This window comes from Dendropsophus ebraccatus, chromosome 14 (assembly GCF_027789765.1).
Source record: "Dendropsophus ebraccatus isolate aDenEbr1 chromosome 14, aDenEbr1.pat, whole genome shotgun sequence".
In the NCBI taxonomy this organism is placed as follows: domain Eukaryota; kingdom Metazoa; phylum Chordata; class Amphibia; order Anura; family Hylidae; genus Dendropsophus; species Dendropsophus ebraccatus.
This window is the reverse complement of record NC_091467.1, coordinates 36139460-36166502: the sequence shown is the minus strand read 5'-3', so window position 1 is coordinate 36166502 and position 27043 is coordinate 36139460. Positions and strand designations below refer to the sequence as shown.

Genomic DNA, 27043 nt, shown 5'->3' with positions numbered 1-27043 from the left:
TATTTTAAATGTAATCCCAATGGTATACCACAATGATATGGCTGATGTATAACAGTGTGTATAACCTTAAAAAGAATTGGATTACATTCAGGGAAGACATACAGCATTTCCAACAATCGGAAGTACTCGAATATTTCACGCAAAGAATTTCCCAACATGGTGTGTTCTGGTAGGTAATGGAACGACTGGACCCCCTATGTGACACTGGTGACGAGGAGCCATCTGCTGCCCTGATACAGCTACAGACATCTCAGATTAACGGTGTATGATGTATAATATGATTCAGCTGATATGTAATAATGCGTCTAAAGAGGATAGCATTTAGTATAATGGGTAATGCTATTGTTTTATTAACCCCTCAAGGGCAAGTTTTTGCGGCCTAGCAGGACTGATCAGTTTTTGTTTTTAATACATAAATTTCAAGAGCTTTAAAGAGAACCTATCATCAGGTTTTGGGGATAGCAAGGCTACAGCATGGCAAGGTAAGGTATCTGCATTACGCTGACAATAAAATACCGCACTAAAGTACTGAAGCTGTGTGTTATAGTTGTGAGTTGTTTTTTTTTTTTTAACAGAGAAGGTGAAATGAATGGCAGATTTAAAAAAACATCTATTCTATGAAAAAAAATGTTGCTACTTTTTAAAACTTTTTTTTATACATCACATTCTATAGAACTTAAAAGGGGTATTCCGGTTTCAGAGACTTTTTATTAAAACTAACACCCCAAGACATACAGCTTACTAACATGGTGGCATCACCAATTCTACAACTTTAGCATGTTTTAGCTTGACAATATATCGTCTGCTGTCTTGAAACGCATGGGTAGGACTGGTCTCAGAGCTCTAGCCCTGCCCCATGAGTGCACAGATGATGCTTCTTAACAGGACAACACATTTTTGTCTGGTAAGATATATTACAAAGTTTCTTATGCTTGCTTGTACCATTTATTTATTCAAAGTTTACAGAAATGACAGCGCCTATTTGAAGAGTAACTGTCATTAAATAAAACCCTGACTGATCAGTTGAACAAGTGGGAAGTTGAATGCGCTGCTGTGTTCTACTCTCCCCATTCAGTGCCTGCCACTTAGACCTCAGAGTCACATGACTTAGACGGACCCCATAGACTTCCAATGAAAGTCCATCTAGGTCATGTGACATGGAGGTGGAAATGAAGGTGCTGCACACTGACTTCTAGGCTTGTTCTCCTAAAAAAGAAAAAGTCCCATCTATGCAAAAGTGTTACTACAGATAATAGCCCTCATACAGCTCTGTAAGAAAAAAAAGGAAAAAGGTTGTAGGGGTCAGAACATGGTAATGCAGATATTTTTACTTTAAAAGTTGTTTGTTTGTTTTTTAAGTGAAACAAACATAATGGGGAACTGTAATTGTGCCCCTGGCGTATGCCTGCTGTATCCCCTGGCACAGTGAGGAAGGGAGGAGGCATGGATTTATCATGGGTTTACTAAGAGGCATGGAAATCTGGTCAGGAAAAAGGGTGCGGGGCTCTAAGACCAGCGTACGGGGCGTAAATGTCCCCCAGTGTAAACAAAATTGGTCTCTTTGGAATTGTTTTTACCATGTCAGCTGTACTGGTTGGTAAACTCCGAATTGCATTTTTTTCACTTTTACCCTACAAATATTTTTATATGATAAATTAAGGTACTAGTAGGTACTAGTAAAAATGTTACAAGTTTTAAAAGGTGAGGAGGAAGAAAACATAAGCCAAAAATAAAGATTTGAGGTTCAGGAATGTGTTAATATCTGAGATCACACTGCCCTCCACAATAGAATCTGCACTAAAATCAATTGGCCCTGAGAAGGAACTGCTCCCTCCAGTTAACAAACACAGGAACCTCCAACCCTGAAACTCCTACAATGAGGACTGTAGTACAAACTAGAAGAAGCCATAGGATTCCAGTTATATGCCACATGGTCCTGACATTCTATGCCAAGTGTAATATAGACTAAACAGAACATAAAATAATAAATGATTAACATTAAACATTAAAAGGGAAACTAAAGCATCTAACCTGCTGATATGTCCCCTGTATCGCACAAGACGCTGAAGGTAAATTTATCTTCGGAGTCGTTTTCATGTAGTTGAATCCATATGCTAATGAGGCGGTTTGGTGCACTAGGGGCAGGACTGCCACCCTCCGCCCAAGGCTGACCTAGCCCTCCTAATAATTATTCATCTGGAGCTCTGCAGTGATAAGTGCCGGGGTGATGTCACTGCAAAGCACCACCCTAACCCAGTATCCCCCAGTGGACTAAACTGCATTATTAGCTTGAGGATTAAACTACAAAGTACATGAAAAGAGCGCCAAGGATGAAGGCAAGAGATTTACCTTCATCCTCTGCATGCTGTGTGCTATAAGGACATATCAGCAGTTTAGATGCTTCACATTTGTGTTGTTTCCATTGCTCAGTAATTTCATTTTATGCTACTATTTTTGTACATTTACAGAAACGTAGCACCATCTTTTGGCCCAAAGAAAAATGACAGCAGATAAATTAGCAGTAAATTTCAGTTTATTAAGCCATAACAATAAGACCAGCTGCCTAATACTGATTAGGTCCTCATTATGCCTACAAAAAAACTCTGAGCTATTGCAGCCTGGACGCCACAAAACGTCCAGATGTGTCTTCTGGTATCTGCACCAAGATGTCAGCAAAAAATATTAAAGTGGTAATGTCATTTGTAAAAACGTTTTCATGGCTATAGATGGGTGAAGCACCCAATAGTATTTTCACTCCCTGGGTCAGCATTCAATCTGTCTCATAGCAGGAGATGGACTTCATAGTCTTAGCCCTTCTCCTGCAATGGGCCAGGGAATGAACTGTGCTGCAACCTCGACCAATCAAAATTATTGACATACCTGCATGACATGTCAAAAGTTACAAGTGACAGTAATGTGTTAAGTCCTATAAGTTGTATGATAGACGTATGTGGATCTGACTTTTTAACAGCAAATTCCACAGATACTCTGAGATTGGGACCTCGAGAATTTGGAGGCCAATTGAAACCTTGACCTCTCTGTAATGTATCTTAAACCATTTTATGACAATCAGTGCAGTGTAACAGGGCCATTACCATTAGGGGATACCACTGCCATGAAGTGACTTACTCTATACAATGTTTAGGGATGTGGTACATGTTAAAGTAAGATCCACAAGAATGCCTGGACCCAAAGTAGTGGGAACCAACCATAAGCCAGGGACCAGTCAGCAGATACACAGCCCCATACGCAGTAATCTGTGTACAGACATCTTTCTGTGTAATTTCTTCTGTATTTTGTGCCACAGTTGATCTTCTGTAGGATCAAACAAATTAGGGCACCCATGACCTTACCACCAGTTTACCAGTTGTCCTTCCTTGGATCACTTTTGGTAGGTACTAACCACTGTATCCCAGTAGCACAACACAAGTCCTGGTGCCCTGTTGGTGCTGTCTATCTCTTGTTGCCTGTGACATCTCAACCCTATAGAAACTGCCCGCTCAGCGGTGTCCCAGCTCGGTCAGCCATTGGCTAAACAGCAGTTCCTGTAGGATAAGGACATGTCTTTTGTCTCTGTATTTGAGGAGCAGCAGACGGTCCTGCTTTTTCCCACTTTTAATTACTGTCCCAGCAGAGATTTAGGGAGGCCTTTTTGGTATTGCCGGATTGTTCCACAGGCCAATGTGGATTGGGAGGCAAGGGCTGGCAGGTACAGTCTTTTTTGTTTTCTTTGAGATGAAAGATTCAGTACAATTTAAAAGAATTGTTCTATTTGCATCATAAAAAATGCAGCCATGCTTCATACCTTTATTAAAGAACATCGAAGCCATCTGTCCCATTTCCACCCTCTCCACAATTTCATATGGGTTGGACAAACCACGGAGTTCTAAATAAATAGGCAAAAATATATAATTTTATAAAGAAAAGGAGGTGAACATCATTCGAACAACATTCGCCAGACAGATACTCACGCACTGAAAGGATAGGTCGGATTTCGGAATTTTCATACCCATCAGGAGATAGAGATTCATTATCAGAGTTTTCAGAAGACTCTGCTTCCTGAAAAATAGAAAATCCTTGGTATTTTCACACACAAACACACAAAGATTAGATAGATAGATAGATAGATAGATAGATAGATAGATAGATAGATAGAAAATTTGTCTATCATGTCATTGTTCTATTGTCAGATATTTCCATATCCTGGTATTATTATTATTATTATTATCTTATGATCATTTGGTATTCCTGATGATTTTGCAAGAACCCTAATTCACAAATTGTAAGAAGACCAAAAAAAAGTAACCGCCTTGTTCCAGACTTTGTCTTTGGACTCTGGAAGAAATAAAACAATAAAAAAAATTAGACTATAGCTCGAACACATAGGATGACACAAATTATTAGAACTAGGTTAAAAACACAAATAAATTTCAAACTGTTTGGAAACAGTCAGCAGAGGGTTTCAAAAAATAATTTAAACATAAAATAAAGAAAAAAAATTCAAATAAAAAAATCTCTCGTCTGACTTCAAAAATTCTCTTTTGGATGAATGGACAGAAATTGCCATAGACAGATCTTGTTAACAGAAGAGTATAATCCATTTTAACTGTAAAAGGTGATCAACTCCATAATAACACCTAAAGATTTTTAATAGGATGCCCTAAAAGCTCCTGTAGGTGTAATGTATAGGTATCCTTGTCTATCACTAGCAAATTCTGTGCAAATAGAATAGGCTGTAGTCAGACGTCTGTCAGGTGTCTCCATAGGAGATTCATGCATATCTGGCAGGAAGTATAACATCAAGACTAGAGATGAGCGAACCGGGTTCGGGTTCGAGTCGATCCGAACCCGAACGTTCGGTATTTGATTAGCGGTGGCTGCTGAACTTGGATAAAGCCCTAAGGTTGTCTGGAAAACATGGATACAGCCAATGACTATATCCATGATTTCCACATAGCCTTAGGGCTTTATCCAAGTTCAGCAGCCACCGCTAATCAAATGCCGAAAGTTCGGGTTCGGATCGACTCAAGCATGCTCGAGGTTCGCTCATCTCTAATCAAGACCATGGATCTCATTATAAGTCAGTTAAGCCCGCCGGCTCTGATGATGTTTAAGGATTTCCATATCCAACACAGAAATTCGGCTTCTGTCTGTGCCACAATTCTAGTGTGAACGAGGCCTCAGCATTTGAAGCTCTTACACTTGGTAACATACATTGAAATTAGTACCTCAGAACAAATACATTACATTATATCACAGAGACTGAACTCACCACCTCCTTCTCCCATCTCTTCCAGCGCAACTGGGCATTGGCAGCTGCCATAGCTTCTACAACAAAGGTTGTCGTCATATAACTAAAACAGAGGAGTACCACCATATTATCAGATACAACAGAATAGGACATACATGAAAGAAGGCATTGTTTAACCCTTTAAAGACAAATGAAATTGAAACATTTGCATTTACATTTTTTTTCCCTCATTTCCACCAGCAGAGCGATCCACTCCCCAGCTATATCTCCGTAGCGACTAATTCCAGCTACATTCGGAATTAGCGGCAGGAAGCAGTGGTTGTTTTGTTGTTACAACGGCCGTGATTACTAAAGAACTTACTTAGTGTGAACATAGCCTAAACATGCAAAGGAACAGGAAACACTGAGGGTTAGCTGAAGTTGGTGTTCCTGTTCCAATGCAGGGTCAAAGGGCAATCTCTCTTATGGCTTTTTTTTTAGATTAACATCTTCACCACATAATTGTAATACCAAATATGTTTGTATCTTATTTTTAACTAAAAAAGGGTGAACAAAAGGGAAAAAGGGGTTACCTTTTATTATGGGATGGAGCTATTTAGAGTTCTAAAAACATTTCTGCATTCATTTTTGTAGTTCCTCTGGGGGACTCGTATCAACAATCACTTATTTACTCATACAGATCACTTCAGTACCATTACATCAGCGCTCTTGTGGTACAGCTTCCCATAGCAAATGCCTCGGGATGCCTTGACAACAAATCAGCTGTCCGTGATGCAATTCAATACACCACCAACAATATGCAGTAAAGCCATTAAAATGCTGCTCTCAATTTTGACAGTGACATCTAGGTTATGGACCACAGCACTGCTCTAAAAGCGGTTGTCTGGCTGTCTTATATATGTACATATAGCTATAGTATATTTTATATATATATATATATATTATATATATATATTTTATATTCACTATGGGGTAGATTTATCAAAGAGTGTAAAACATCCCCTTGTAAAAAAAAAAAAGCCCACAGCAACCAATCACAGCTCAGCTTTTAGCTCTGATAAAATGAAAGAGGAGCTGTGATTGGTTGCCGTGGGCAGTTTATATACCAGTCTATATCTTACATGACAAATCTGGGCTTATATCTGCATACATCTAGTTAAGACAGGAAAGCCCCTTTTAGGGTCTGTTCACACGTACAGACTCGCTGCGTAAAACTCTCACAGAACTCGCATCAAACTCGCATGAAAGTAGCTGCGTTTTTTGTGGTGTTGAACTTGCCTGTGAAAATCAAGTGAAAATCAAAACTCGCATGTAAAAATCACACCAAACACGCAGCGAGAATACACATACAATGGCCCCACAAACTCATGCTTGGAGTGGCTAAAGAACTGAGGGTGCAGAATGGTGCTGCCATCTTGTGTACTCACCTCATGAAGGCCAAGAAGATGATAAGAATAAGGCTCACCAACCAACCAGCATGCGCAAAGGCCTTAGGCATTGTAAGGGCGCCGGTGCCAACAATTAGGTTAAACATGTATATCAGTCCGACCTGCAGAGAAATCAAGTTTTAAAAATGCAACCTGAACAATTTCATTTTTGTTTTTTTTCACCCTAAGGATGGTACATTCAAAGGGGTTATCCGGAGAGCAGTAATGGTCCTACCTCTTCTGCTCTCCAGCGCTCCTCCCTCTGACTATCTCTGGTGATAATACAGTACAGTCTAGGGAAGATGTTACAAAAGGACTTGGACACACTGAGTGTTTGAACCTCATTTGCCAAGTAGATGTCCAATGCGGATAAATGTAAAGTTATGCACCTGGGTACTAATAACCTGCATGCATCATATGTCCTAGGGGGAGTTACACTGGGAGAGTCGCTTATGAAGAAGGATCTGGGTGTACTTGTAGATAATAAGCTACAGAACAGCACACAATGTCAGTCAGCTGCTTCTAAGGCCAGCAGGATATTGTCAGCAAGGTTACCGATATAGTATTGTCTCTGTCAGCTGTGTTGCTCAACCTCTGGCTTTAGTCTGGAGCTGAGCTAGCAAATGGCTTAAAACCAACTGAGGAAGTGTAAAGAAAGTACTGCATGGCTTAGAAGATTTGTAATGCTGCAAGCCATAAAGACATGTGTGTCCCATCTGACCAAGTTCTCAAAAAAATTGTGAATGTGACTAAGCCCAGATTCACACATCAGTGATATACAGCCAGCTTACGGACCATATATCACAGACGTGTTACTCTGGCCTAAGTCTTGGGACTCTGGGACCGATTTATCACACTCTGTCTTATAGGAAGATCCTCTTTGGTGCACAGTGCAACTAATCACAGCTCAGATTTCATTTTCGCAGTGTAAGGGTATGTTCATATTGAGTAAATTAAGCGTAACTCCACGGCGAAATCCCGCCTGCTTCAGTGTCACATAGTGTGTCTATGGGAGAGCTATCGCACGCCTCTGCTGCTGTCGCTCTCCGCTTGAAGAATGGACATATCCATTCTTTAATTGGAGAGTGGTGGCAGCGGAGGTGTGCAAGCCCTCCCTTAGACAGGCTATGGCACACTGAGACAGGCGGGATTCCGCAGCGGAGAGCCCTGCCGTAGAATTCCGCCTGATTTACTCAGTGTGAACATACCCTTATATGAGAAATGAAAGCTGCGTTTGATTGGTTGCTTGATAAATCTCCTAGTGTCCTTAGGTACAGATCTTTACTCAAAGGGATCTAATGAGACATTTTAAAGGGGGGTGTCCAGTATTAGAACAACATAGATGGACACAGCTACCCATCTGTCCAGGGGTGGTGTCAAGTATTACAGTTCAGCTGTACCGAAATGAAATACCGCATACAACACATGGATGGGTATTGTTCTGTTTCAAGAAGAAAAAACAAGCAGCCATGTTTTTCTAATCCTACACTTAAAAGATAATGGATGCAGTGAACCCTCATTGACTTAATAGTCAAATGAACGATCACCTGGGATGTTTGCAACGCAGACTTCAGTCTAAACGCATATAATGTGGCCATTTTAAAATAAACACATTTGGGATATTGGTTATTATATAACTCATCACTTCTCAGGGCGACAAGAAATACTCCAGGACTCCCTCTATACATTTTATTATAAATCACACTACACAGGAATTGTATGCTCATCAAGTCTAGGACTAGGACCAATGCCACATTACATGGCACACAGATTATATACACTCACCGGCCACTTTATTAGGTACACCATGCTAGTAACGGGTTGGACCCCTTTTGCCTTCAGAACTGCCTCAATTCTTCGTGGCATAGATACAACAAGGTGCTGGAAGCATTCCTCAGAGATTTTGGTCCATATTGACATGATGGCATCACACAGTTGCCGCAGATTTGTCGGCTGCACATCCATGATGCGAATCTCCCGTTTTACCACATCCCAAAGATGCTCTTTTGGATTGAGATCTGGTGACTGTGGAGGCCATTTGAGTACAGGGAACTCATTGTCATGTTCAAGAAACCAGTCTGAGATGATTCTAGCTTTATGACATGGCGCATTATCCTGCTGAAAGTAGCCATCAGATGTTGGGTACATTGTGGTCATAAAGGGATGGACATGATCAGCAACAATACTCAGGTAGGCTGTGGCGTTGCAACGATGCTCAATTGGTACCAAGGGGCCCAAAGAGTGCCAAGAAAATATTCCCCACACCATGACACCACCACCACCAGCCTAAACCGTTGATACAAGGCAGGATGGATCCATGCTTTCATGTTGTTGACGCCAAATTCTGACCCTACCACCTGAATCTCGCAGCAGAAATCGAGACTCATCAGACCAGGCAACGTTTTTCCAATCTTCTACTGTCCAATTTCGATGAACTTGTGCAAATTGTAGCCTCAGTTTCCTGTTGTTACCTGAAAGGAGTGGCACCCGGTGTGGTCTTCTGCTGCTGTAGCCCATCTGCCTCAAAGTTCGACGTACTGTGCGTTCAGAGATGCTCTTCTGCCTACCTTGGTTGTAACGGTTGGCTATTTGAGTCACTGTTGCCTTTCTATCAGCTCGAACCAGTCTGCCCATTCTCCTCTGACCTCTGGCATCCACAAGGCATTTCCGCCCACAGAACTGCCGCTCACTGGATGTTTTTTCTTTTTCGGACCATTCTCTGTAAACCCTAGAGATAGTTGTGTGTAAAAATCCCAGTAGATCAGCAGTTTCGGAAATACTCAGACCAGCCCTACTGGCACCAACAACCGTGCCACGTGTCAACCGTGTCAAAGGCCCTCAAATCAGCTTTCTTCCCCATACTGATGCTCGGTTTGAACTGCAGGAGATTGTCTTGACCATGTCTACATGCCTAAATGTGATTGGCTGATTAGAAATTAAGTGGTAACGTGCAGTTGGATAGGTGTACCTAATAAAGTGGCCGGTGAGTGTATTTCCCCATAAGGTTTAGTGATCAGGCAGCAGTTGAGGATTGTGAAAAGGAACTGAATGACATGAACAACACAAACCTTTCTTTCCACTTCATTTGAGTTATTATAACATTTTCATAGGCATAACAGCAATACTTACGAATGGAGAATAGAGCTCCCCTGTATCTGTGATGTCACCTGCCATGGCTGGAATGGGTAGGGATGAAGAAGGGGAGAAGGGGCAGGGGAATCTAGAAAAGAAATGTGAATAAGCTTAGGGAAAATTATTCACCCTCACACAATTTTACATTTACAATAACATTACAATAGTGGCCATCCCATATGCTGATCTGTGCTAGCAGACAATGCATTATTCCATCATATAAGCCCAGACGCCTTTTTTTTAACTCAGTTTTATTCAAAAAATATAATATCAGTATCAAAATACATTACCGATGCACATTAACAATAAAACAAATACAGGGCATAAAAGGCACAGCAGCACATATTTGGCACGGTAAGAAGAGGCAAGGTAAAATCAGTCAGGCACCTCTTCGGGTGAAATAACGGAAGTGGCGAATCGCACCATAGTTCCCATACCTTATCAAATTTGGTAGGACACCGTCTATGCTCAAATTTCACCCTCTCATAGGAAACAGCAGAATTAACTAAGGAAATCCAGATGGCTATAGTAGGAGGACGCCTGTCAATCCATCTAAGGGTAGCGTCAAACATACCGGATCACAGCGGATTTTTTGCTGTGGATCTGCAGCAGATTTGACAGTGCGGATTTAGAATCCTATGGTGATCTAGGTTTGGTTCACTTCAACCACTGAACCTTAAAAGCTGAAGATAAAAGAACCCAAGATCTGGGGTTATAGAGGAGAAGGAACTATAGTCTGCAGCACATTTCTAGAACCACTGGCTACCTGGATCCTCACACCTGTCCTGCCATGGACCATACTATACATACTAAATACAGTGGATGATCACATATGAAGACAGAGCAGATCACTGGTGGAGTTTACCACTGGATGCTATACTGTCCCTTAAAAGCACTGATTTTAGGGGAGAATATGCCACCTGACATATCACTATATGGCGATGCACAAGACATGGTGCTAAAAATACTATGAGTATGAAACTTTATCTTTACAATAATGAGAATATTTGGGGTACATTCTGTGCGGCTGCCACGTGTTTAATACCACATCCTCGTGTGATGGCCAATGGTCAAGAAAGGTGGGTGATAATATTGCAGTCCTCACAGGGTGTCACCCAACTTCTCTAGACCAGTACTTACCTGTAAGGTAAAAACACACACACCGTATACGCAGCAGATACGCAGCAAATACACAGCAGATACGTAGCAGATCTGCAGCTATCCTATAGGTGACCGGGCACAGCTATCCTATAGGAGACCGGGCACAGCTATCCTATAGGAGACCGGGCACAGCTATCCTATAGGAGACCGGGCACAGCTATCCTATAGGAGACCGGGCACAGCTATCCTATAGGAGACCGGGCACAGCTACCCTATAGGAGACCGGGCACAGCTATCATACAGGAAAAGCTGGGTGTCAGATGCTGGCAGGGTTTTAATGACGGAGTAACAATTATCACCCAGCCTCCTAATAGAAGATACTACTAATGACTACTAATGGTGTGTTTACACAGATTTATCTGACAGATTTTTGAAGCCAAAGCCAGGAATGGATGTGAAAAGAGGAGACATCTCAGTCTTTCCTTTATGACCTGTTACCTGTTTACAGTCTGTCCCTGGCTTTGGCTTCAAAAATCTGTTCTGTGTAAACACAGCCTAAGAACCAGAGCTGATGGGTAAGAGATCTATGACATGGTGTCAGTATATGCGGGAATGACAGAGAAGAGAACTACATATGCCATCATGCCCTAATGTGTCCACAATACACAGTCCCCGCATTCAGCAACAACACCCTGCCGTAATACTGCCGAAAAGCGACATCAGAGCAACACGTACACCCATTATAAATAAAGCCCACATCAGCCCGCCGCCTATTACCCCCCCGCTGCCCCTGGTTACCGCTGCTCTCGCTGTGTTCCGGGTCTATGAATCACATGCGCGGCTTACCAGCAGATCATGTGCGTAATCAGCCAATGAGACACAGTTACGTCATCGTCCAATACAAGTCTGACGCTTCCGGGCTTGTTTGCCGGGTGGAGGCGGGGTGAGGGAGAGGAAGCCGGGTAGGTGAGCCTGTCAGGTGAGGGCGCAGCGTGAACTGTTGACGTAATATCACTGTGTGACGTCATCGTCCCCATGGCGCGGTAGTAACTGACACCTCATGTTATTTGTGTCTTACAGAGCTATGCGTGTGAATGAGGACACAGTGCTGAGGGGGCAGGGGGTGCTGCTGGTGCCCTATGAGCCTCACCATGTACCCAGGTACCAGGGGGTGACGTGGAGCTGCCATAATAAACGTCTGTGCAGTAATGGAGAGTGTATGGATGACAGCTGGTGTATTAGAGGCCTCTGGTTCTCTACATAGTAAACTGGAAAACTCTTCCCATTGGAATCATTCAGACTGACAAATACAGTGAAACCTCCCAAAGACCACCTGTGTGAGGAGACCATTTCCCATCTAGAAGGGTCCGTGTATGTCAGGGACTGAACTCTTGCTGGCATTATGATGTATTATGATGCCAGGAGCTCCGACACAGCTTATCTGTGCTGCTGAACCGACAAAGCTGTGTCAGTACTGTAGCAAAAAGCTGTTTCAGGGCTCCCCTGCATGATATTACATCATGATATCAGTGTTCAAGAGTTCAGTCCGTGACATACGGTTACTGCTGGTAGACCGTATATCACGGACAGCCTAAGAGTATGTTCACACTGAGGAATCTGCGCTGAGAAGTTCCTTTGGTTTCTGCCACTCAGGCCTGCTCACAGCCACGCGGATCTCCACCCGTGCTATAGACTCCATTCTATGCACCGGCGGATTCGGACATCCATCCAAAGAATGAACCGATTCATTCTTTCAGCGGACTCCAAAAAAATGGAGTTTATGGCATGGGCGGGGGTGAGCATTGAAATCTGTGGGAACTTCTCTGCGCGGATTCCTCAGTGTGAACATACCCTTAGGGTGTATGCACATGGAGTAATTCTCGTGGGAAGCTCTATGCAGAACACGCAGCACGCACCCGCTTCCCTCTCAATTATATGCTCAAGCGGATTCCGCTGTCCGCCCAAAAAATTGACATGTTGTTTCTTTGGGCAAACGATGGAATCGTCTAGCATATAATGGAGCCGGTGAGGGAAGCTGGAGCGTGTGGGGATGAGCGGCGAGTTTTCCTTCAGAATTACTCTGTGTGCATATACCCTTAAAGGGGTACTCCGTCCCGGGGGTATTTTTCAGTTATGGCCGGGGATGGGGTGGTTATGGACGGCGGAGGTGACTTACCTACCCCGTTCCAGCACCGGGTCCCGGATCGCGACGCCCGATACACCTGTCCTGCGGCCGCTTCATGGTGTGAGCTGCCGCATGAGACGTGACGTCTCAAGGCAGCTCAGCCATTCGCTGTAGCAAAGTCCCGCCTCGGCCGATGAATGGCTCAGCTGCCTTGAGACGTCACGTCTCATTCGACAGCTCACACCAGGAAGCGGCCGCAGGACAGGTTTACCAGGTGGCGCGATCCGGGACCCGGCGCTGGAAGGGGGTAGGTGAGTGACCTCCACCGTCCATAACCACCCCATCCCTGGCCATAACTGAAAAATACCCCTGGGCCGGAGTACCCCTTTAAGGCTTATTCCCGTGTTCTGTGAAACATGGAATGTAGGGACAGGTAAGCCCTGTGGTGGAGCCAGAAATGAGGAAGGAGTTATGGTAAGGATTAGAAATAAAAGGTGGAACTATGCCAATGAACAGGAATGAGAGGGAAGCAAGGCTGAGGGGACAAGAGGGGGAGTCATATTTAGGACCAGTAATATGAGGGGATGCCGTTTTGAGGGCCAGGAATGACTGGGGAGAGCCATTCTGGGGACCAGGAATGACGGGGAGCCATACTGGGGACTGAGAATGATAGGGGGTGCCATATTGAGGACCAGGAATAAGGGGGAGCCATATTGAGGACCAGGAATGAAAGACATACTGAAGACAGGAATGAGAGGGGGAGCCATACTGGGGGCCAGGAATAAGAGGGGGAGCTATACTGAGGACCAGGAATAAGAGGGGAGCCATACTGAGGACCAGGAATGAGAGGGGAGCCATACTGAGGACCATGAATAAGAGGGGGAGCCATACTGAGGACCAGGAATGAGAGGGGGAGCCATACTGGGGGCCAGGAATGAGAGGGGGAGCCATACTGGGGGCCAGGAATAAGAGGGGTTGCAAGGCTGAGGGCCAGCAATGAAACAGTTAACCATGCTGGGAACAAGATAGAAAATGATGCAGGAAACAAGGGTTGAGGGTGTACCATGCTGAGGATGGAATATTCTCCTTAGTACCAGCAACCCTGGCTCCAACAAATAATGGCTCACATTTGGTTGGCGAGATTTCTTCTCTTCTTTAGGCGTGGCCGATAATCTCCCAAAAAAAAACGGGAGCCTAAAGTCAGTATCCCGGGCTTCAAAATATTTTTTACCCTAAAGGCCCATTCACATTGAGGAAAAGTGACAGAATTTCAAGCGGAGCCTGCACCACAGACGCTGCTTGAAATTCCGCCTGTCCCGTTGATTCAGTGGGATTTCTAGTGCACCTCCACTCCCCGCCCAAAGAATTAACATATCAATTCTTTGAGCGGAGGCGCATAAGAAATCCAATTAAAACAATGTGACAGGTGGAATTTCAAGCAGTGTCCCCGGTGCGGGCTCTGCTTGAAATTCCCCCACTTTTGCTCAGTGTGAACGGGCCCATCCCCTCAGAAGTTCACAGTTACAGACCTTCCACCAAAGACTCTGCTGGGCGTTCTTCATAAAAAAAAACGTATTAGAACTTCTGAAAATGAAGGTGGTCTTTCCAGTTCCAGCTCTTCAGGGGGAGAGGAGGGGGGGGGGCATTATTCTCATTTATTCCTAGTGCCTTTACAAGGCACAATTAATAGTGCAGCCCTTTAAATGCTTGATTATCGGCTGCACATCCCTTGTTAAGACATGCGAGACGTGCGGCTTAGAACAATGATTTTACTGGCTGCGCAAAAGATCAATTCAGCCGACGAGCGCTGAACCTTTTACACACACACCGATAATCGGAAAAATTAGTCTTCCTAGGAGCACTCATTAACAATAATCGGCCTGTGTAAAAGGGCCTTAACTCTAAGGAAGTGGGAAGTTTCAGCAAACCACAATATAGAATGGAAATTGGCATGAAACTGGAGAATTAGCCTGCGCTAATGTAATAATGACACATGTAATGATCATATAAATGGTTAATATGTGTGACATTGTAGAAGCTAGAACATAAAGCAGAGTTGTCCAGTCATATATGCAAACAAAGCCTTACTTGTAACCAGAGGCCAATATAGCTCTAATACCACCATATAGCCTTGTATATAAGCCACAATCCTTACACCTTGCTCCTGTCTGTGAATTTTCTCAACAACCATGCTATGCTGTCCCTGTGAATCTAGAATGTTGCATTTTCTGCTCTCAGATATCATGAATGGATGAAGTCAGAAGAGCTACAGAAACTGACGGCCTCTGAGCCACTAACACTGGATCAGGAATATAACATGCAACGCAGCTGGAGAGAAGATAATGACAGTAAGTGTAAGGCCTCAGTAAACACTCATACTGGTTCCCTTACCATGGGCTTGATCCTTGGTCACATTATGCCATATGCCATTTATGTGCCTTGGCATTATAGTGTGAACACACCCCATAATGATTATATACTATAATCATTAGATACTATAGTGCCAAGGCACATAAATTGCCTTCTGTCAAAACAGTGGGTTGATGTATGTGAGCACGGAGAGGCACAAGTTGTTTCAGTTGATCTCCCTACTACTACACTTTCTTTTCTTCCAACATAATAGGAGACAGAGTTGGCTGAATTCCTGGCTAGTGTGGCCTCAGATACCTTTGTAACCCATTTTGACAGGATACCAATGTATGCCTGCCTTGGAAGGTGTAAACATACTGTGAATAAGGCTTTAACCCCTTAACGACCGCGGGCGTAAGTGTACGCCCCCAAAACCCGTGCCTTAACGCAAACGGGCGTACATTTACGCCCGCGGTTTACCCGATCGCTGTGTGTAAACACACGGCGATCGGGTAATGATGGCTGCTGTAACATACAGCAGGCCATCGTAGCTTGTCAGCACGGGGGGTGGATTACACCCCCCGTGCTGACGATCGCTGTAATTGGCTGATTTATTCAAATCAGCCAACTACAGTGATTTTCCGGTTCCCGGGTCATCGGGGACCCGGAATTCAATGGTGATTGGTGCTGTCCGAGACAGCACCAATCACCATTAGTGTGTACAGAGGAGGAGGCCACGGTGCCATCCCCCAGATCGCCGCTATTGGCCGGCCAGCCCCGGCCGGCCAATGGCGGCGATTACAGTAAAAATAAATATTATTACTTTTCTCTATACCCCTCAGCTAGGTAGCTGAGAGGTGCAGAGAAGTTGTGTGTGGTGTGCAGGCACCATACTCACCGGATCCCGGCGTCCGGACGGAAGATCTGCGGTCCCGCGGCGTCCTCGTGGTTCTTGGTCCTGGTTCTCGGCTCCACTCGGCTCACGTCGGCTTTTTTCGTCGATCTTTGGCCAGGTACCTTGTACTGCCCCCTAGTGGCTGATTAGTGTGTATAATACACTATTCAGTGGCTTTGGGGTGAAGAGGTCGTTTTTTTTTTCCCCCATTTATTTATTTTTTTCCTTTTTTTTTATTTTTTTTTTTTTTTTTTTTTTAGCACCCTTCCACCGCTGAGTGCTGATTAGCATCGCACGTAAGTGCGCCGCTGATCAGCAACTCCTCTTTTTTGGCGTAGGTTTTTTTTTGCCCCTTAATCCCCCCCCCCTTTTTTTCTATATCCTACCGCCTACCGCACATAAGTGCAGCATTTATCAGCAACTCCTTTTTTGGCGTAGGTTTTTTTTCCTCCCTTACTGTGAAAAACACGTATAAAACACTACATTACACTACACTACCCCACATTACACATTACACTACTTGAAATAAAGTTTTACACTACACCACTACACTACATCACATTTACATACCCCCCATACACCAATCCCCGTATAATAATGTCACAGAGAGTGTTTTCGGCGGAGGAGGCATACGCATTTATTGCCTCCGACACCGAAACGGCCAGTGAGGATGAATGGGGGGATCCTTCTTTCCTCCATTCATCCTCATCATCATTATCATCATCATCATCATCCAGTGATGATGACTATCGACCTAAGCGTCCAAGGAGGACACCTCGGGCTGCCCGCCAGACACGTCGTCCCACCCCACCCCCCGCCCCCCTGACACTTCGTCCCATCCTGCCCCCCGCCCCCCAGACAGGTGACCCCATCCTGCCCCCTGCCTCCCAGACAGGTGACCCCATCTTGCCCCCCGCCCCCCAGACAGGTGACCCCATCTGGACCCCAGACCCCCAAAATTATCAGCCCCAGATTCCTGGCTTTATGGCAACGGCGGGAATCCAAATTAACCTCACAGGTCTCAGAGAAATAGACTTTTTCAAGCTCTATTTCTCTGATGACCTTGTAAATTTGATGGTGGCGCAAACAAACTTGTACGCGCACCAATTTCTAGCCCAGAACCCCTCCTCTTCTTTTGCTAGGCCCATGGCGTGGACCCCTGTTGATGCAGCCGAAATGTCAAAATTTTGGGGGCTCCTGCTGCACATGGGCCTAGTAAAAAAAAACACAATTCGGCATTACTGGAGTGGGGATATTATATATAATACCCCACTTTACAGTATGGCCATGGGACGGTTTCGATTTGAAGCCCTCCTAAAATTTTTGCATTACAATGACAATGCAAGGTGCCCCCCACGAGATGACCCCTCATATGACCGACTGTACAAAGTACGGCCGGTCATAGAGCACTTCTCAGCCAAATTTACTGAGATGTATATCCCAGAGAAATACATCTCAGTAGATGAGTCCCTCCTGAGCTTCAAAGGAAGACTCCATTTCCGTCAGTACCTTCCCAATAAAAGATCACGGTATGGCGTGAAACTATACAAACTCTGTGAGAGTACCTCAGGGTACACTTACAGATTTAGAGTATATGAGGGTAGGGACACCCAAATCCAGCCCCCAGAATGCCCCCCCATCCTCAAAGTTAGTGGGAAGATCGTTTGGGAACTGATCTTCCCACTGCTGGATAAAGGTTATCACCTGTACGTTGATAACTTTTATACCAGCATTCCCCTGTTTCGGTCCCTCGCTGCCCGAGCTACTGTAGCTTGCGGCACGATCCGAAAAAATCAAAGGGGCTTCCCAAGTCACCCTGTTAGACAAGCAATGCCAAGGGGGGAGAGCAAGGCCTATGCCTGTGACAATATGTTGTTGGTCAAATATAAGGACAAGCGCGATGTCCTTATTTTGACCACAATTCACAGGAATAGCACCACCCCTGTCACTGTACGTGGTACTACAAACGTGGTGAACAAACCTGATTGTGTTCTTGACTACAATCAGTATATGGGAGGAGTTGATCTCTCAGATCAAGTCCTCAAGCCATATAACGCCACAAGAAAAACCAGAACGTGGTATAAAAAGGTGGCCGTATATCTGGTACAGACAGCGATGTACAACGCTTTTGTGTTGTACCGATATGCCGGCCACCCGGGGAAATTCCTTGATTTCCAGGAAGCAGTAATCAAAGCCCTGATATTCGGCAGCCATAGAGAGGGGCCCAGCGCTTCTGGATGTGAAGGACCCCGTATCGTACAGGGACAACATTTTCCAGGTGAAGTCCCACACACTGGAAAAAAGGGGAGATCCCAAAAGAAGTGCAGAGTGTGCCACAAAAGGGGGATCAGGAAGGACACCACTTACCAGTGTGACACCTGTCCTGATCACCCCGGCCTCTGCATAAAGGATTGCTTCAAGGCGTACCACACATCATTGGAGATCTAAATTTTCTAAATTCTGTCCCTTATTCTTATTTCAGGGGTCACGTTGATCCAGGGATTATTCTGATTGCCATTATGAAGTCGGGAAGGAATTTTTCCCCTGTGATGAGGCTACTGTTTTCTGCCTCACGAGGGTTTTTTGCCTTCCTCTGGATCAACACAGGTTGAATTTCATGGACTCCTGTCCTTTTCAACCTTATAAACTAATAATTGGCCTAATACCCCCAAATAAATTAAAATTGTCCCTTTTCCCCAACTAAATAGGCATGGCCACCATTCCCATTAGAGACTTGCCATGTTGCATTTTCAAAGCTTCTGTGCTTCCAGGACAGTAGAAACCCCCCACAAGTGACCCCATTCTGAAAACTACACCCCATAAGGAATCTAACAAGGGGGGCAGCGGGGATATGGCCCCCTGGTGATGGGCACATTAGTGCTGTGAAAGTGAAAAAAATTGTATTTTTCATCTTCACAGCACATGTTCAACATATGTGCCCGTCACCATATGCTCACTACACCCCTTGGTCACATGTGGGGGGTTTCTACTGTTCTGGCAGCACAGGAGCTTTGTTAATGTGACATGGCCTCCATCCTCCATTCCAGCCTCTAAATGGCGCTCTGTCCCTTTGGTGGCTTGCCCTGTGCCCATATGGCACATTATATATACATGTGGGGAATTTTCGTACTCAGGGGAAAGTACCCTACCCATTTTGTGTTTATTTTCTCTTTTAACCCCTTGTGGAAATGAAAAAAAATCAAGGCTAGACCAACATTAGGTGTAAAAAAAAATTAAAATTTTTACACTAAATCATTAATCTAGTCTTTATTTTTTCATTTTCACAAGGGGTTAAAAGATAAAAAAGACACGAATTGTGTAGCACAATTTCCTGCAAGCAGGAAATACCCCACATGTGGACATAAAGCGCCATGCGGGTGCAGGGTAAGCCTCCGAAGGGAAGGAGCGCCATTTGGCTAGAATGGATGGGGAATGCCATGTCACATTTACTAAGGCCCTGTGTTGCCAAGACACTGGAAACCCCCCACAAGTGACCCCATTCTGGAAACTGCACCTCTCAAGAAATCTAACAAGGGGTGCAGTGAGGATATGGACCCCTTAATGACGGGCACATTTGTGCTGTGAAAATGAAAAAAAATTTTCACTTTCACGTCACATTGTTCCACATTTGTGCCCATCACCAGTGGGGTCCATATGCTCACTGCATCCCTTGTTAGATTCCTTGAGGGGTGTAGTTTCCAGAATGGAGTCACTTGTGGGGGTTTACCACTGTCCTGGCAGCATAGGGTCTTTGTAAATGTGACATGGCCCTCGAAATCCATTCCAGCCAAATCCAGCCTCCAAAAGCTAAATAGCGCACCTTTCCTTCGGAGGCCCGTCTTGCGGCCGCATGGCGCTTTATGTCCACGTGTGGGGTATTTCCATACTCGGGACAAACTGCTCTACACGTGTTTTTATTTCTCTTTTAAACCCTTGTGAAAATGAAAAATTCACGGCTAGGCCAATGTTTAAGTGTAAAAAATGTAATTTGTACACAACATCAATGATCTAGTCTTGACATTTCTCATTTGCAAAAGGGGTTAAAAGAGAAGAAACAAAACAAAAAATAGAGAAATTTCCCCTGAGTACGGAAATACCCCACATGTGGACTTAAGGCGCTATACGGCCGCAAGACGAGCCTCCAATGGGAAGGAGCGCCATTTAGCTTTTTGGGGATGGATTTGGGTAGAATGGATTTTGAGGGCCATGTTGCATTTACAAACTCCCTGTGCTGCCAAGCCAGTGAAAACACCCCACAAGTGACCCCATTATGGAAACTACACCCCTCAAGGAATGTAACAAGGGGTGCAGTGAGCATATGGACCCCACTGGTGACAAGCACAAATGTGGAACAATGTGGCGTGAAAATGAAATATTACATTTTTTACACTATAATGTTGGTCTAGCCTTGATTTTTTCATTTTCACAAGGGGTTAAAAGAGAAAACAACACACAAAATGTGTAGAGTAATTTCCCCCCGAGTCCGTAAATACCCCACATGTGGACATAAAGCGCCATGTGGGTGCAGGGCAAGCCTCCAAAGGTAAGGAGCGCCATTTGGATTTTGGAGGATGGATTTGGCCAGAATGGATGATGAACACCATGTCGCATTTACAGAGCCCTCGAGCTGCCAACACACTGGAAACCCCCCACAAGTGACCCCATTCTGGAAACTACACCCCTTAAGGAACCTAACAAGGGGTGCAGTGAGGATATGGACCCCCTGATGACGGGCACATTTGTGCCGTGAAAGTGAAAAAATGAAAATTTTCCCTTTTACGTCACATTGTTCCATATTTGTGCCCGTCACCAGTGGGGTCCATATGCTCACTGCACCCCTTGTTAGATTCCTTGAGGGGTGTAGTTTTCATAATGGGGTCACTTGTGGGGGGTTTCCAGTGTTTTGGCAGCACAAGGCCTCTGTAAATGCGACGTGGCCCTTGAAATCCATTCCAGTGAAATCCAGCTTCCAAAAGCCAATTGGCGCTCCTTCCCTTTGGAGGCTCGTGCTGCGCCCGCTTGGCACTTTATGTCCACATGTGGGGTATTTCCGTACTCGGGAGAAACTGCGCTACACGTTTTTTGGGTTGTTATTCCTTTTATTCCTTTGTGAAAATGAAAAATTGAAGGCTAAAACAACATTTTAGTGTAAAAAACATTTTTCTCTTTTTTCACGCCATATTGCTCTGAAAATCTGTGAAGCACCTGTGGGGTCCAGATCCTCACCGCACCCCTTGTTACATTGCTCGAGGGGTGTAGTTTTGTAAATGGTGTCCCTTTTAGGCTTGTTTTTTAGGTTTTGGCACCCCAGAGCCTCTGCCAACCTGAAGTGGTACAGTCAAAAATGACCAAATAAAATGGAGGCATTGAAATTCACTAGGCGCTCCCTTATATCTGAGGCTTGTGGTTGTGTCAAATAGCGCAATAGGGCCACATATGGGGTATTTCTATAAACTGCAGAAATGGGGCAATCAATATTGGGGTGCATTTCTCTGGTAATAGGTTTACAATTATGAAAAATATTGGATTACAATAAAATCTCTGCACAGAAAATTTAAATTTTCAAATTTCTTACGCACTTAGCTTTTATTTCTGTGACTCCCCTAAAGGGTTAAAAAAACTTTCTGGATGTGCTTTTTCAGAGTTTGGGGGGTGCAGTTTCAGAAATGGGGTGCTTTGTGGGGCTTTCTAACATACAGTCCCCTCAAATAAACTTTAAACCTGAACAGGTCCCTAAAAATATCTGATTTTGAAATTTTACTGAAAATTTGGAAATTTGCTGCTAATGTATTCAGCTTCCTATTGTCTAAAAAAAAAGAAAGATAGTTTAATAAATGCCGCCAACATAAAGTAGACATGTTGCTAATGCTATTTAATATATAATTTATGTGGCATAACCATTTTCTGTATAAGCAGAAAGGTTTCAAAGTTGGAAAAATGCATTTTTTCACAATTTTTCATGTTATTTTGGTCTTTTTTTATAAAGATTTGTTATAAGTATCGACTCCAATTTACCAGAAATGTAAAGTACAATATGTCACGAGAAAACAATCTCAGAATCAGCCGGATAGGTAAAAGCATCCCGAAGTTATTAATGAATAAAGTGACACAGGTCATATTCATAAAATTTGGCTCGGTCCTTAAGGCCATTTTAGGCCCGGTCCTTAAGGGGTTAAAGAGGTTGTCCAAGAAAAAAATCACTTATCCCCTATTCACAGGATAGGGGAAAAGTAGGAGGTCGTGGGGGGTCCGACTTCTGTAACCCCCCCCCCCCTCCCGATCTCCATGTCAGCCCCCAGCTTCTGTGTTATGACTAGAGCCGTGGGTTAATTTTCTTGGACAACCTCTTTAACTTAAAGCATTCGTCTCGTCTGCAAGTGAATCTGCAAGGACATTACTAAATATCCTTATGGAGAAATTCTTAAGCAAGAGGAGATGGGAGCCGTCTGAAATCTCCAGAGAGAGGAGAAAGGCACTTTTATATTTTTATTTCACATTTTCCCCTGTTATCACAAAAACTAACAGATGACACAAAGCCCTATTGTTTTGCTGGGGAGAAAAAATACTATTAAATTAAATTATTTAAATAACTAAACAATAATTTTATTTTTATATTTTTTTTATAGCTTTCAAGCCTGTCTCATCATGGAAGGGGTAACTGGCCCGGTCATGAAGTGGTTAATCTATCAGCTGTTGTAGTTGGAGATTGTAACCTAATCTAGTTTTATTTTTTAGAGTGTACCTTCATCATACTGGACAGAGGACAGTGGGATCTTGGATGTCCAGAAGACGAGTGCATGGTGGGAGATGTCAATCTCTTCTTGGTTGATCTTGAAAACCCATTATTAGCAGAGATAGAGATCATGATTGCAGGTAATAGTGTTGTTGGAAAGTATGTATACTATATCACCAGATAGTCTTAACTACTAGCTTCCACAGTCACTCTGGAGAAACATCAACACTATTCATGGATAGTATTGTGTGGCAGAACAGACCCCAGATCACCAGACCCAGAACAATGGGAGTTTAATTGCATAACCGTGTGGTAAAGGAGTGATGCCTAACTGAATATAATAGTTGTGGGGTTTTTAAAGGTGACCTCTTGTTTATGATGCAAGCCTTGTGAACATGCCCTATCATTTGAATCGGTAATAAATAGAGCTTTAAAGAGGTTGTCCAGACAAAACTAATGTGTCCCCTTTCCACAAGATAGTGGACAAGTAAGAGGTTGCAGGGGGTCTGACCTTCATACCCTCTGTTGATCTCCGTATCGGCTCCTGGCTCCTTTTTTATAAATACAGCCATGGGTACGGCATGTTATGTATTAATAACAAAGGAGCCCCGCGGCCGATACAAAGATCGGTGGGGGATGCAGAGGTCGGACCCCCACCAGTCTCTTACTTTGATATCCATAGGAAAGGGGACAAGTTATTTTTGCCCGGACAACCTTTTTAACTTTTTATAATTTGGTCAACCAAACCCGCCATCAGTATGAAGTGTATTTCACTACCCGATATCTTTGTTCTAAGAGAGTGAATTTTGGCTGCAGCTTACCCCTCCCCAGCCAGATGTTCATATATATATGGGATAACTGTCAACTGAATGATAGATCTTGGACTTAGATGATGATTTATTAAGAGGGCTTTAGTAAGACTGTCTTTTGTTGCCCACAGAAACCAGAGGAGCTCAGCTTTCAAAAAAGAATGAGATCTATTAAAATCAAAGCTGAGCTTTTATTGGTTGCTATGGCCAGTAAACAAAATTCTTACTATGATGAAAAAACTCAACCTTGACTACTAGAAATCCGTGCCAGGGATCACAAAATCAGTACTAGTATACCAGCTGTAGTCAAGCAATGCCTTTCTAAGTCGGTCCAGCCTCTTCTGTGAAAGAAGTGGTTGGCCTGACTTTGATCGATGGTGCAACGAATTGAGTGGCTGAGCCACACAAACGATCACCGTATATTTTTTGCGGCCATTTAAATGTATTGCTATCAGCTGCATCTCCGGTTCACACAGGAAGATGTGCGGCTCTTAGTGATATATTTTGCCGCAGTACCAGGGGTGTAGCTAGGATTCATGGAGCCCCATAGCAAAAAACTGTACGGGGCCCCATGAGTCCTGTACGGCGCAGCCATCTTGATTACGTCACTTGCTTTCCAGCGGTGGAACGCAAGTGACGTAATCAAGATGGCGGCGCCCGGCCTTCCTGCCGCCAAAATGAAGATACAGACTGCCTTTGCAGTCTGTATCTTATACTTTACCTAATCCTCTTGTCCGCTGCAGCAAGGCCGGGCGCCGCCATCTTGATTTCATTACTTGCGTTCCACGGGAGCATGACGGGAGCTTCCTGTCTTGAGACGGCTCTTTTGAAAAGAGCCGGCGCGAGACAGGAAAGGAAAACGTCTGTAATTAAAAAACGCGGCAATGAAAATGATTGATTTGTATTTACAAATATTCATAAAATTATAATATACATCCGATAAGGAAAAAAAAATTTTGATTTTCGCCCGTGATTGGTTCTTTTTATGTGTAACTCTCCATAAGGGTGGTGATCAACTCCCCAGAAACAGATATAACTGATAAACAGAACTGTTAAGAATTATAGAATTTATAGTTTTTTCTTTATGTAGTGGCCTCACATTGTGTTTCAGTACCTATAATGATGCCCGGTCTTGTGGCTGATTCTTTTTCTTTGTCACTCCAGAGCCCAGATTTCGTGGCAGAGGGTTTGGTGAAGAATCTGTCCGGCTTATGTTGTTCTATGGTGAGTACCATAACGTCCTCTTTTATCACAAGCTGAAGATGAACATAGTTGAGCTCAAGTCTCATGTCTGTCCTAGGTGCTACAACTTTCGGAATCTCTACTTTCCAAGCTAAAATAGGACAAGAGAACTTAACAAGCGTTCGGTTATTTAATAGATTGCACTTTAAGGAGGTAGGAGTTACTCTGTGGCCAGTAATATATGTGTGTGTATGAATGTTATTCTGTATATTGTGCCCTCTGTTATCAGGTGTCCTGTAGCTCAATATTTCAGGAGATGACCCTGCACTGGGAGGTGACAGAAACAGAAAGGCAATGGCTCCTGGATTCAGTTCATGTAAATGTGGAATCTTATAGAGAAATAAAACAGAACAGAGAAACTGATGCCCATAACTAGGTGAGTGAGTGCAGCAAGTTTGGCAGTCAAGCTTTTTTCTTTTTTTAAAAGGTAGTGCGAAACTAGGCGTAGATACTTGAGCTTATAACTGTGACATAAGATACTAGTGATTTATGCTGTGGAAAAATTGTATTTATTTTTATTTTTAAGGGACAAGAGCCACTATGTAATGAAGTACTGTTCCCAGAATGGGGTTTCTCTGTCTGAAGGTGCATGAAGACACCAAGCCAAGTAAAATAAAAACACATTCATACAGTGTATAGTACGATATGCAATAAATTTAGACTATGACTTGGTTCACGTTATAGGGCTCTAATAGCCTTCTGTAAAACAAATGGACTGAGGTGCAGACATATTGCTCCACCTATTCCCTGTCAGAACAGTCTGGATCCTGCTTTTCATAGAACAAGGAATGAATCACTTTAATCAGGATAAAGATGTCTAATAAAAAGAAGAATTTGTGAAGTGGAAGCATAGTCCTTCACCAGTACTTCTATAAACAAATATATGAAATATTAGTCATGGCCCCTAAACCTCAGATATGGTTTGGGTAACGACAGAGTAAACCTATGTGTCTAATCCATTGGGTCACTTGTTAATGGTGCTTTCAGACCTACAGGATCTGCAGCTGATTTTCTGCAGCAGATTTCATTTAAATAACTGAACACAGCATCAAATCTGCTGCAGATCCTGTAGGTGTGAACTCACCCTTATAGTGGATGTTTCCACTTTCATGTTCATGTTATCACTGTTCATGGTATTACTGTTAGCAGACCAGAGCCAATAAGCGCGTGTAGACCATCATCATATACTTATTTAAAGGACAACTCCGGCGGGACCCCCCAAAAAAAAAAAAACACAGACACACACAGACACCATACTCACCATCCCTCCGGTGACGAGGATGGGAGCCAGACCGGGTATTTAACCACATTACAAAGTTATATAACTTTGTAATGTGTGTTAAATAAGCCAAAAAAAATTTTCGCCGGAGTTGTCCTTTAAGATGTGTTGTGGGAAGTTTTTTATTGTCGACATTTAGCAGATTTATCAATTTTCCTAAAATCAAAACTGTCTTTGCCCATAGCAACCAATCACAGCTAGTTTAATTGAAAGCTTGATTATAGTAATATACTTGATCTTTGTAGGTCTGTTTACAACCATGATAATTTGTATTACAGATTTCGGTGTACATTCATATGGCAGGAAGTAATAAACTGTCTATACTGCAGTACAAGGCCACTAGATGAACTATTCCTGCAGGTTTCTTCATGAGGTTATTTGTGGACAATGTCACCTCTGATTTGAGACACAACAGTAGAAGATATAGTACACCAACAAAGCTCAGTAGTAGGTTCATGCTGTAAGAATTAGAGATCCTAGAAAAATAAAAGCCTTATAATATGTTACATGTGATATAAAATAGGGTAACTTTATATATGGGAATAAAAGATGGAGAGTTGTTTGTATAGCTAGATTTCTAAATTCCACATGTTTACACCTCTTGCCCACATTGGAGAGGGGAGGGCTACAGTAGGCAGAATGAGTATAGGAAACTATGGGGGAGATTTATCAAACATGGTGTAAAGTGAAAGTGACTCAG

General features: G+C 43.5%; 2 protein-coding genes across 6 annotated transcripts in view; one reads left to right on the top strand and one right to left on the bottom strand.

Moving 5' to 3' along the window:
- TMEM104 (transmembrane protein 104) overlaps positions 1-11942 on the bottom strand; it is a 19867-nt gene extending 7925 nt beyond the window's left edge. Inside the window, exons 1-6 of one of the 2 annotated variants that reach the window (XM_069951674.1) lie at positions 11710-11942; positions 9808-9898; positions 6679-6800; positions 5276-5354; positions 3972-4059; positions 3806-3886 (exon numbers count right to left, since the gene is read on the bottom strand). In XM_069951674.1, coding sequence (XP_069807775.1) covers positions 3806-3886; positions 3972-4059; positions 5276-5354; positions 6679-6800; positions 9808-9852 — 415 coding nt within the window. In that variant the 5' untranslated portion in view covers positions 9853-9898; positions 11710-11942. The remainder of the gene's footprint in view (positions 1-3805; positions 3887-3971; positions 4060-5275; positions 5355-6678; positions 6801-9807; positions 9899-11709) is intronic. The other variant, XM_069951675.1, reaches the window with a different exon arrangement.
- Positions 11787-27043, top strand: NAT9 (N-acetyltransferase 9). 4 transcript variants are annotated; one of them, XM_069951677.1, is made up of 8 exons: positions 11787-11890; positions 11992-12072; positions 15275-15384; positions 23016-23153; positions 24987-25046; positions 25123-25217; positions 25294-25440; positions 25591-25911. In XM_069951677.1, the coding sequence occupies exons 2-7, from the start codon at positions 11996-11998 to the stop codon at positions 25438-25440; spliced, it is 627 nt and encodes a 208-aa protein (XP_069807778.1). In that variant the 5' UTR covers positions 11787-11890; positions 11992-11995; the 3' UTR covers positions 25591-25911. The 4 variants fall into 4 exon arrangements, 3 of the variants coding, with proteins under 3 accessions (XP_069807778.1, XP_069807779.1, XP_069807777.1); XM_069951678.1 differs by having other exon boundaries at positions 11864-11873; XR_011359672.1 differs by lacking the exon at positions 11787-11890 and adding an exon at positions 26622-27043 and having other exon boundaries at positions 11936-12072; positions 25591-25671.

Bases quoted from the DNA above. Each gene is read 5' to 3' on its own strand.
- NAT9 (XM_069951676.1), top strand. From the start codon at position 11,972: ATGTTATTTGTGTCTTACAGAGCTATGCGTGTGAATGAGGACACAGTG. The intron at 12,073-15,274 runs GTACCAGGGGGT...TTCTGCTCTCAG, and splicing joins GAGCCTCACCATGTACCCAG to ATATCATGAATGGATGAAGT. The intron at 25,047-25,122 runs GTGAGTACCATA...TGTCTGTCCTAG, and splicing joins CCGGCTTATGTTGTTCTATG to GTGCTACAACTTTCGGAATC.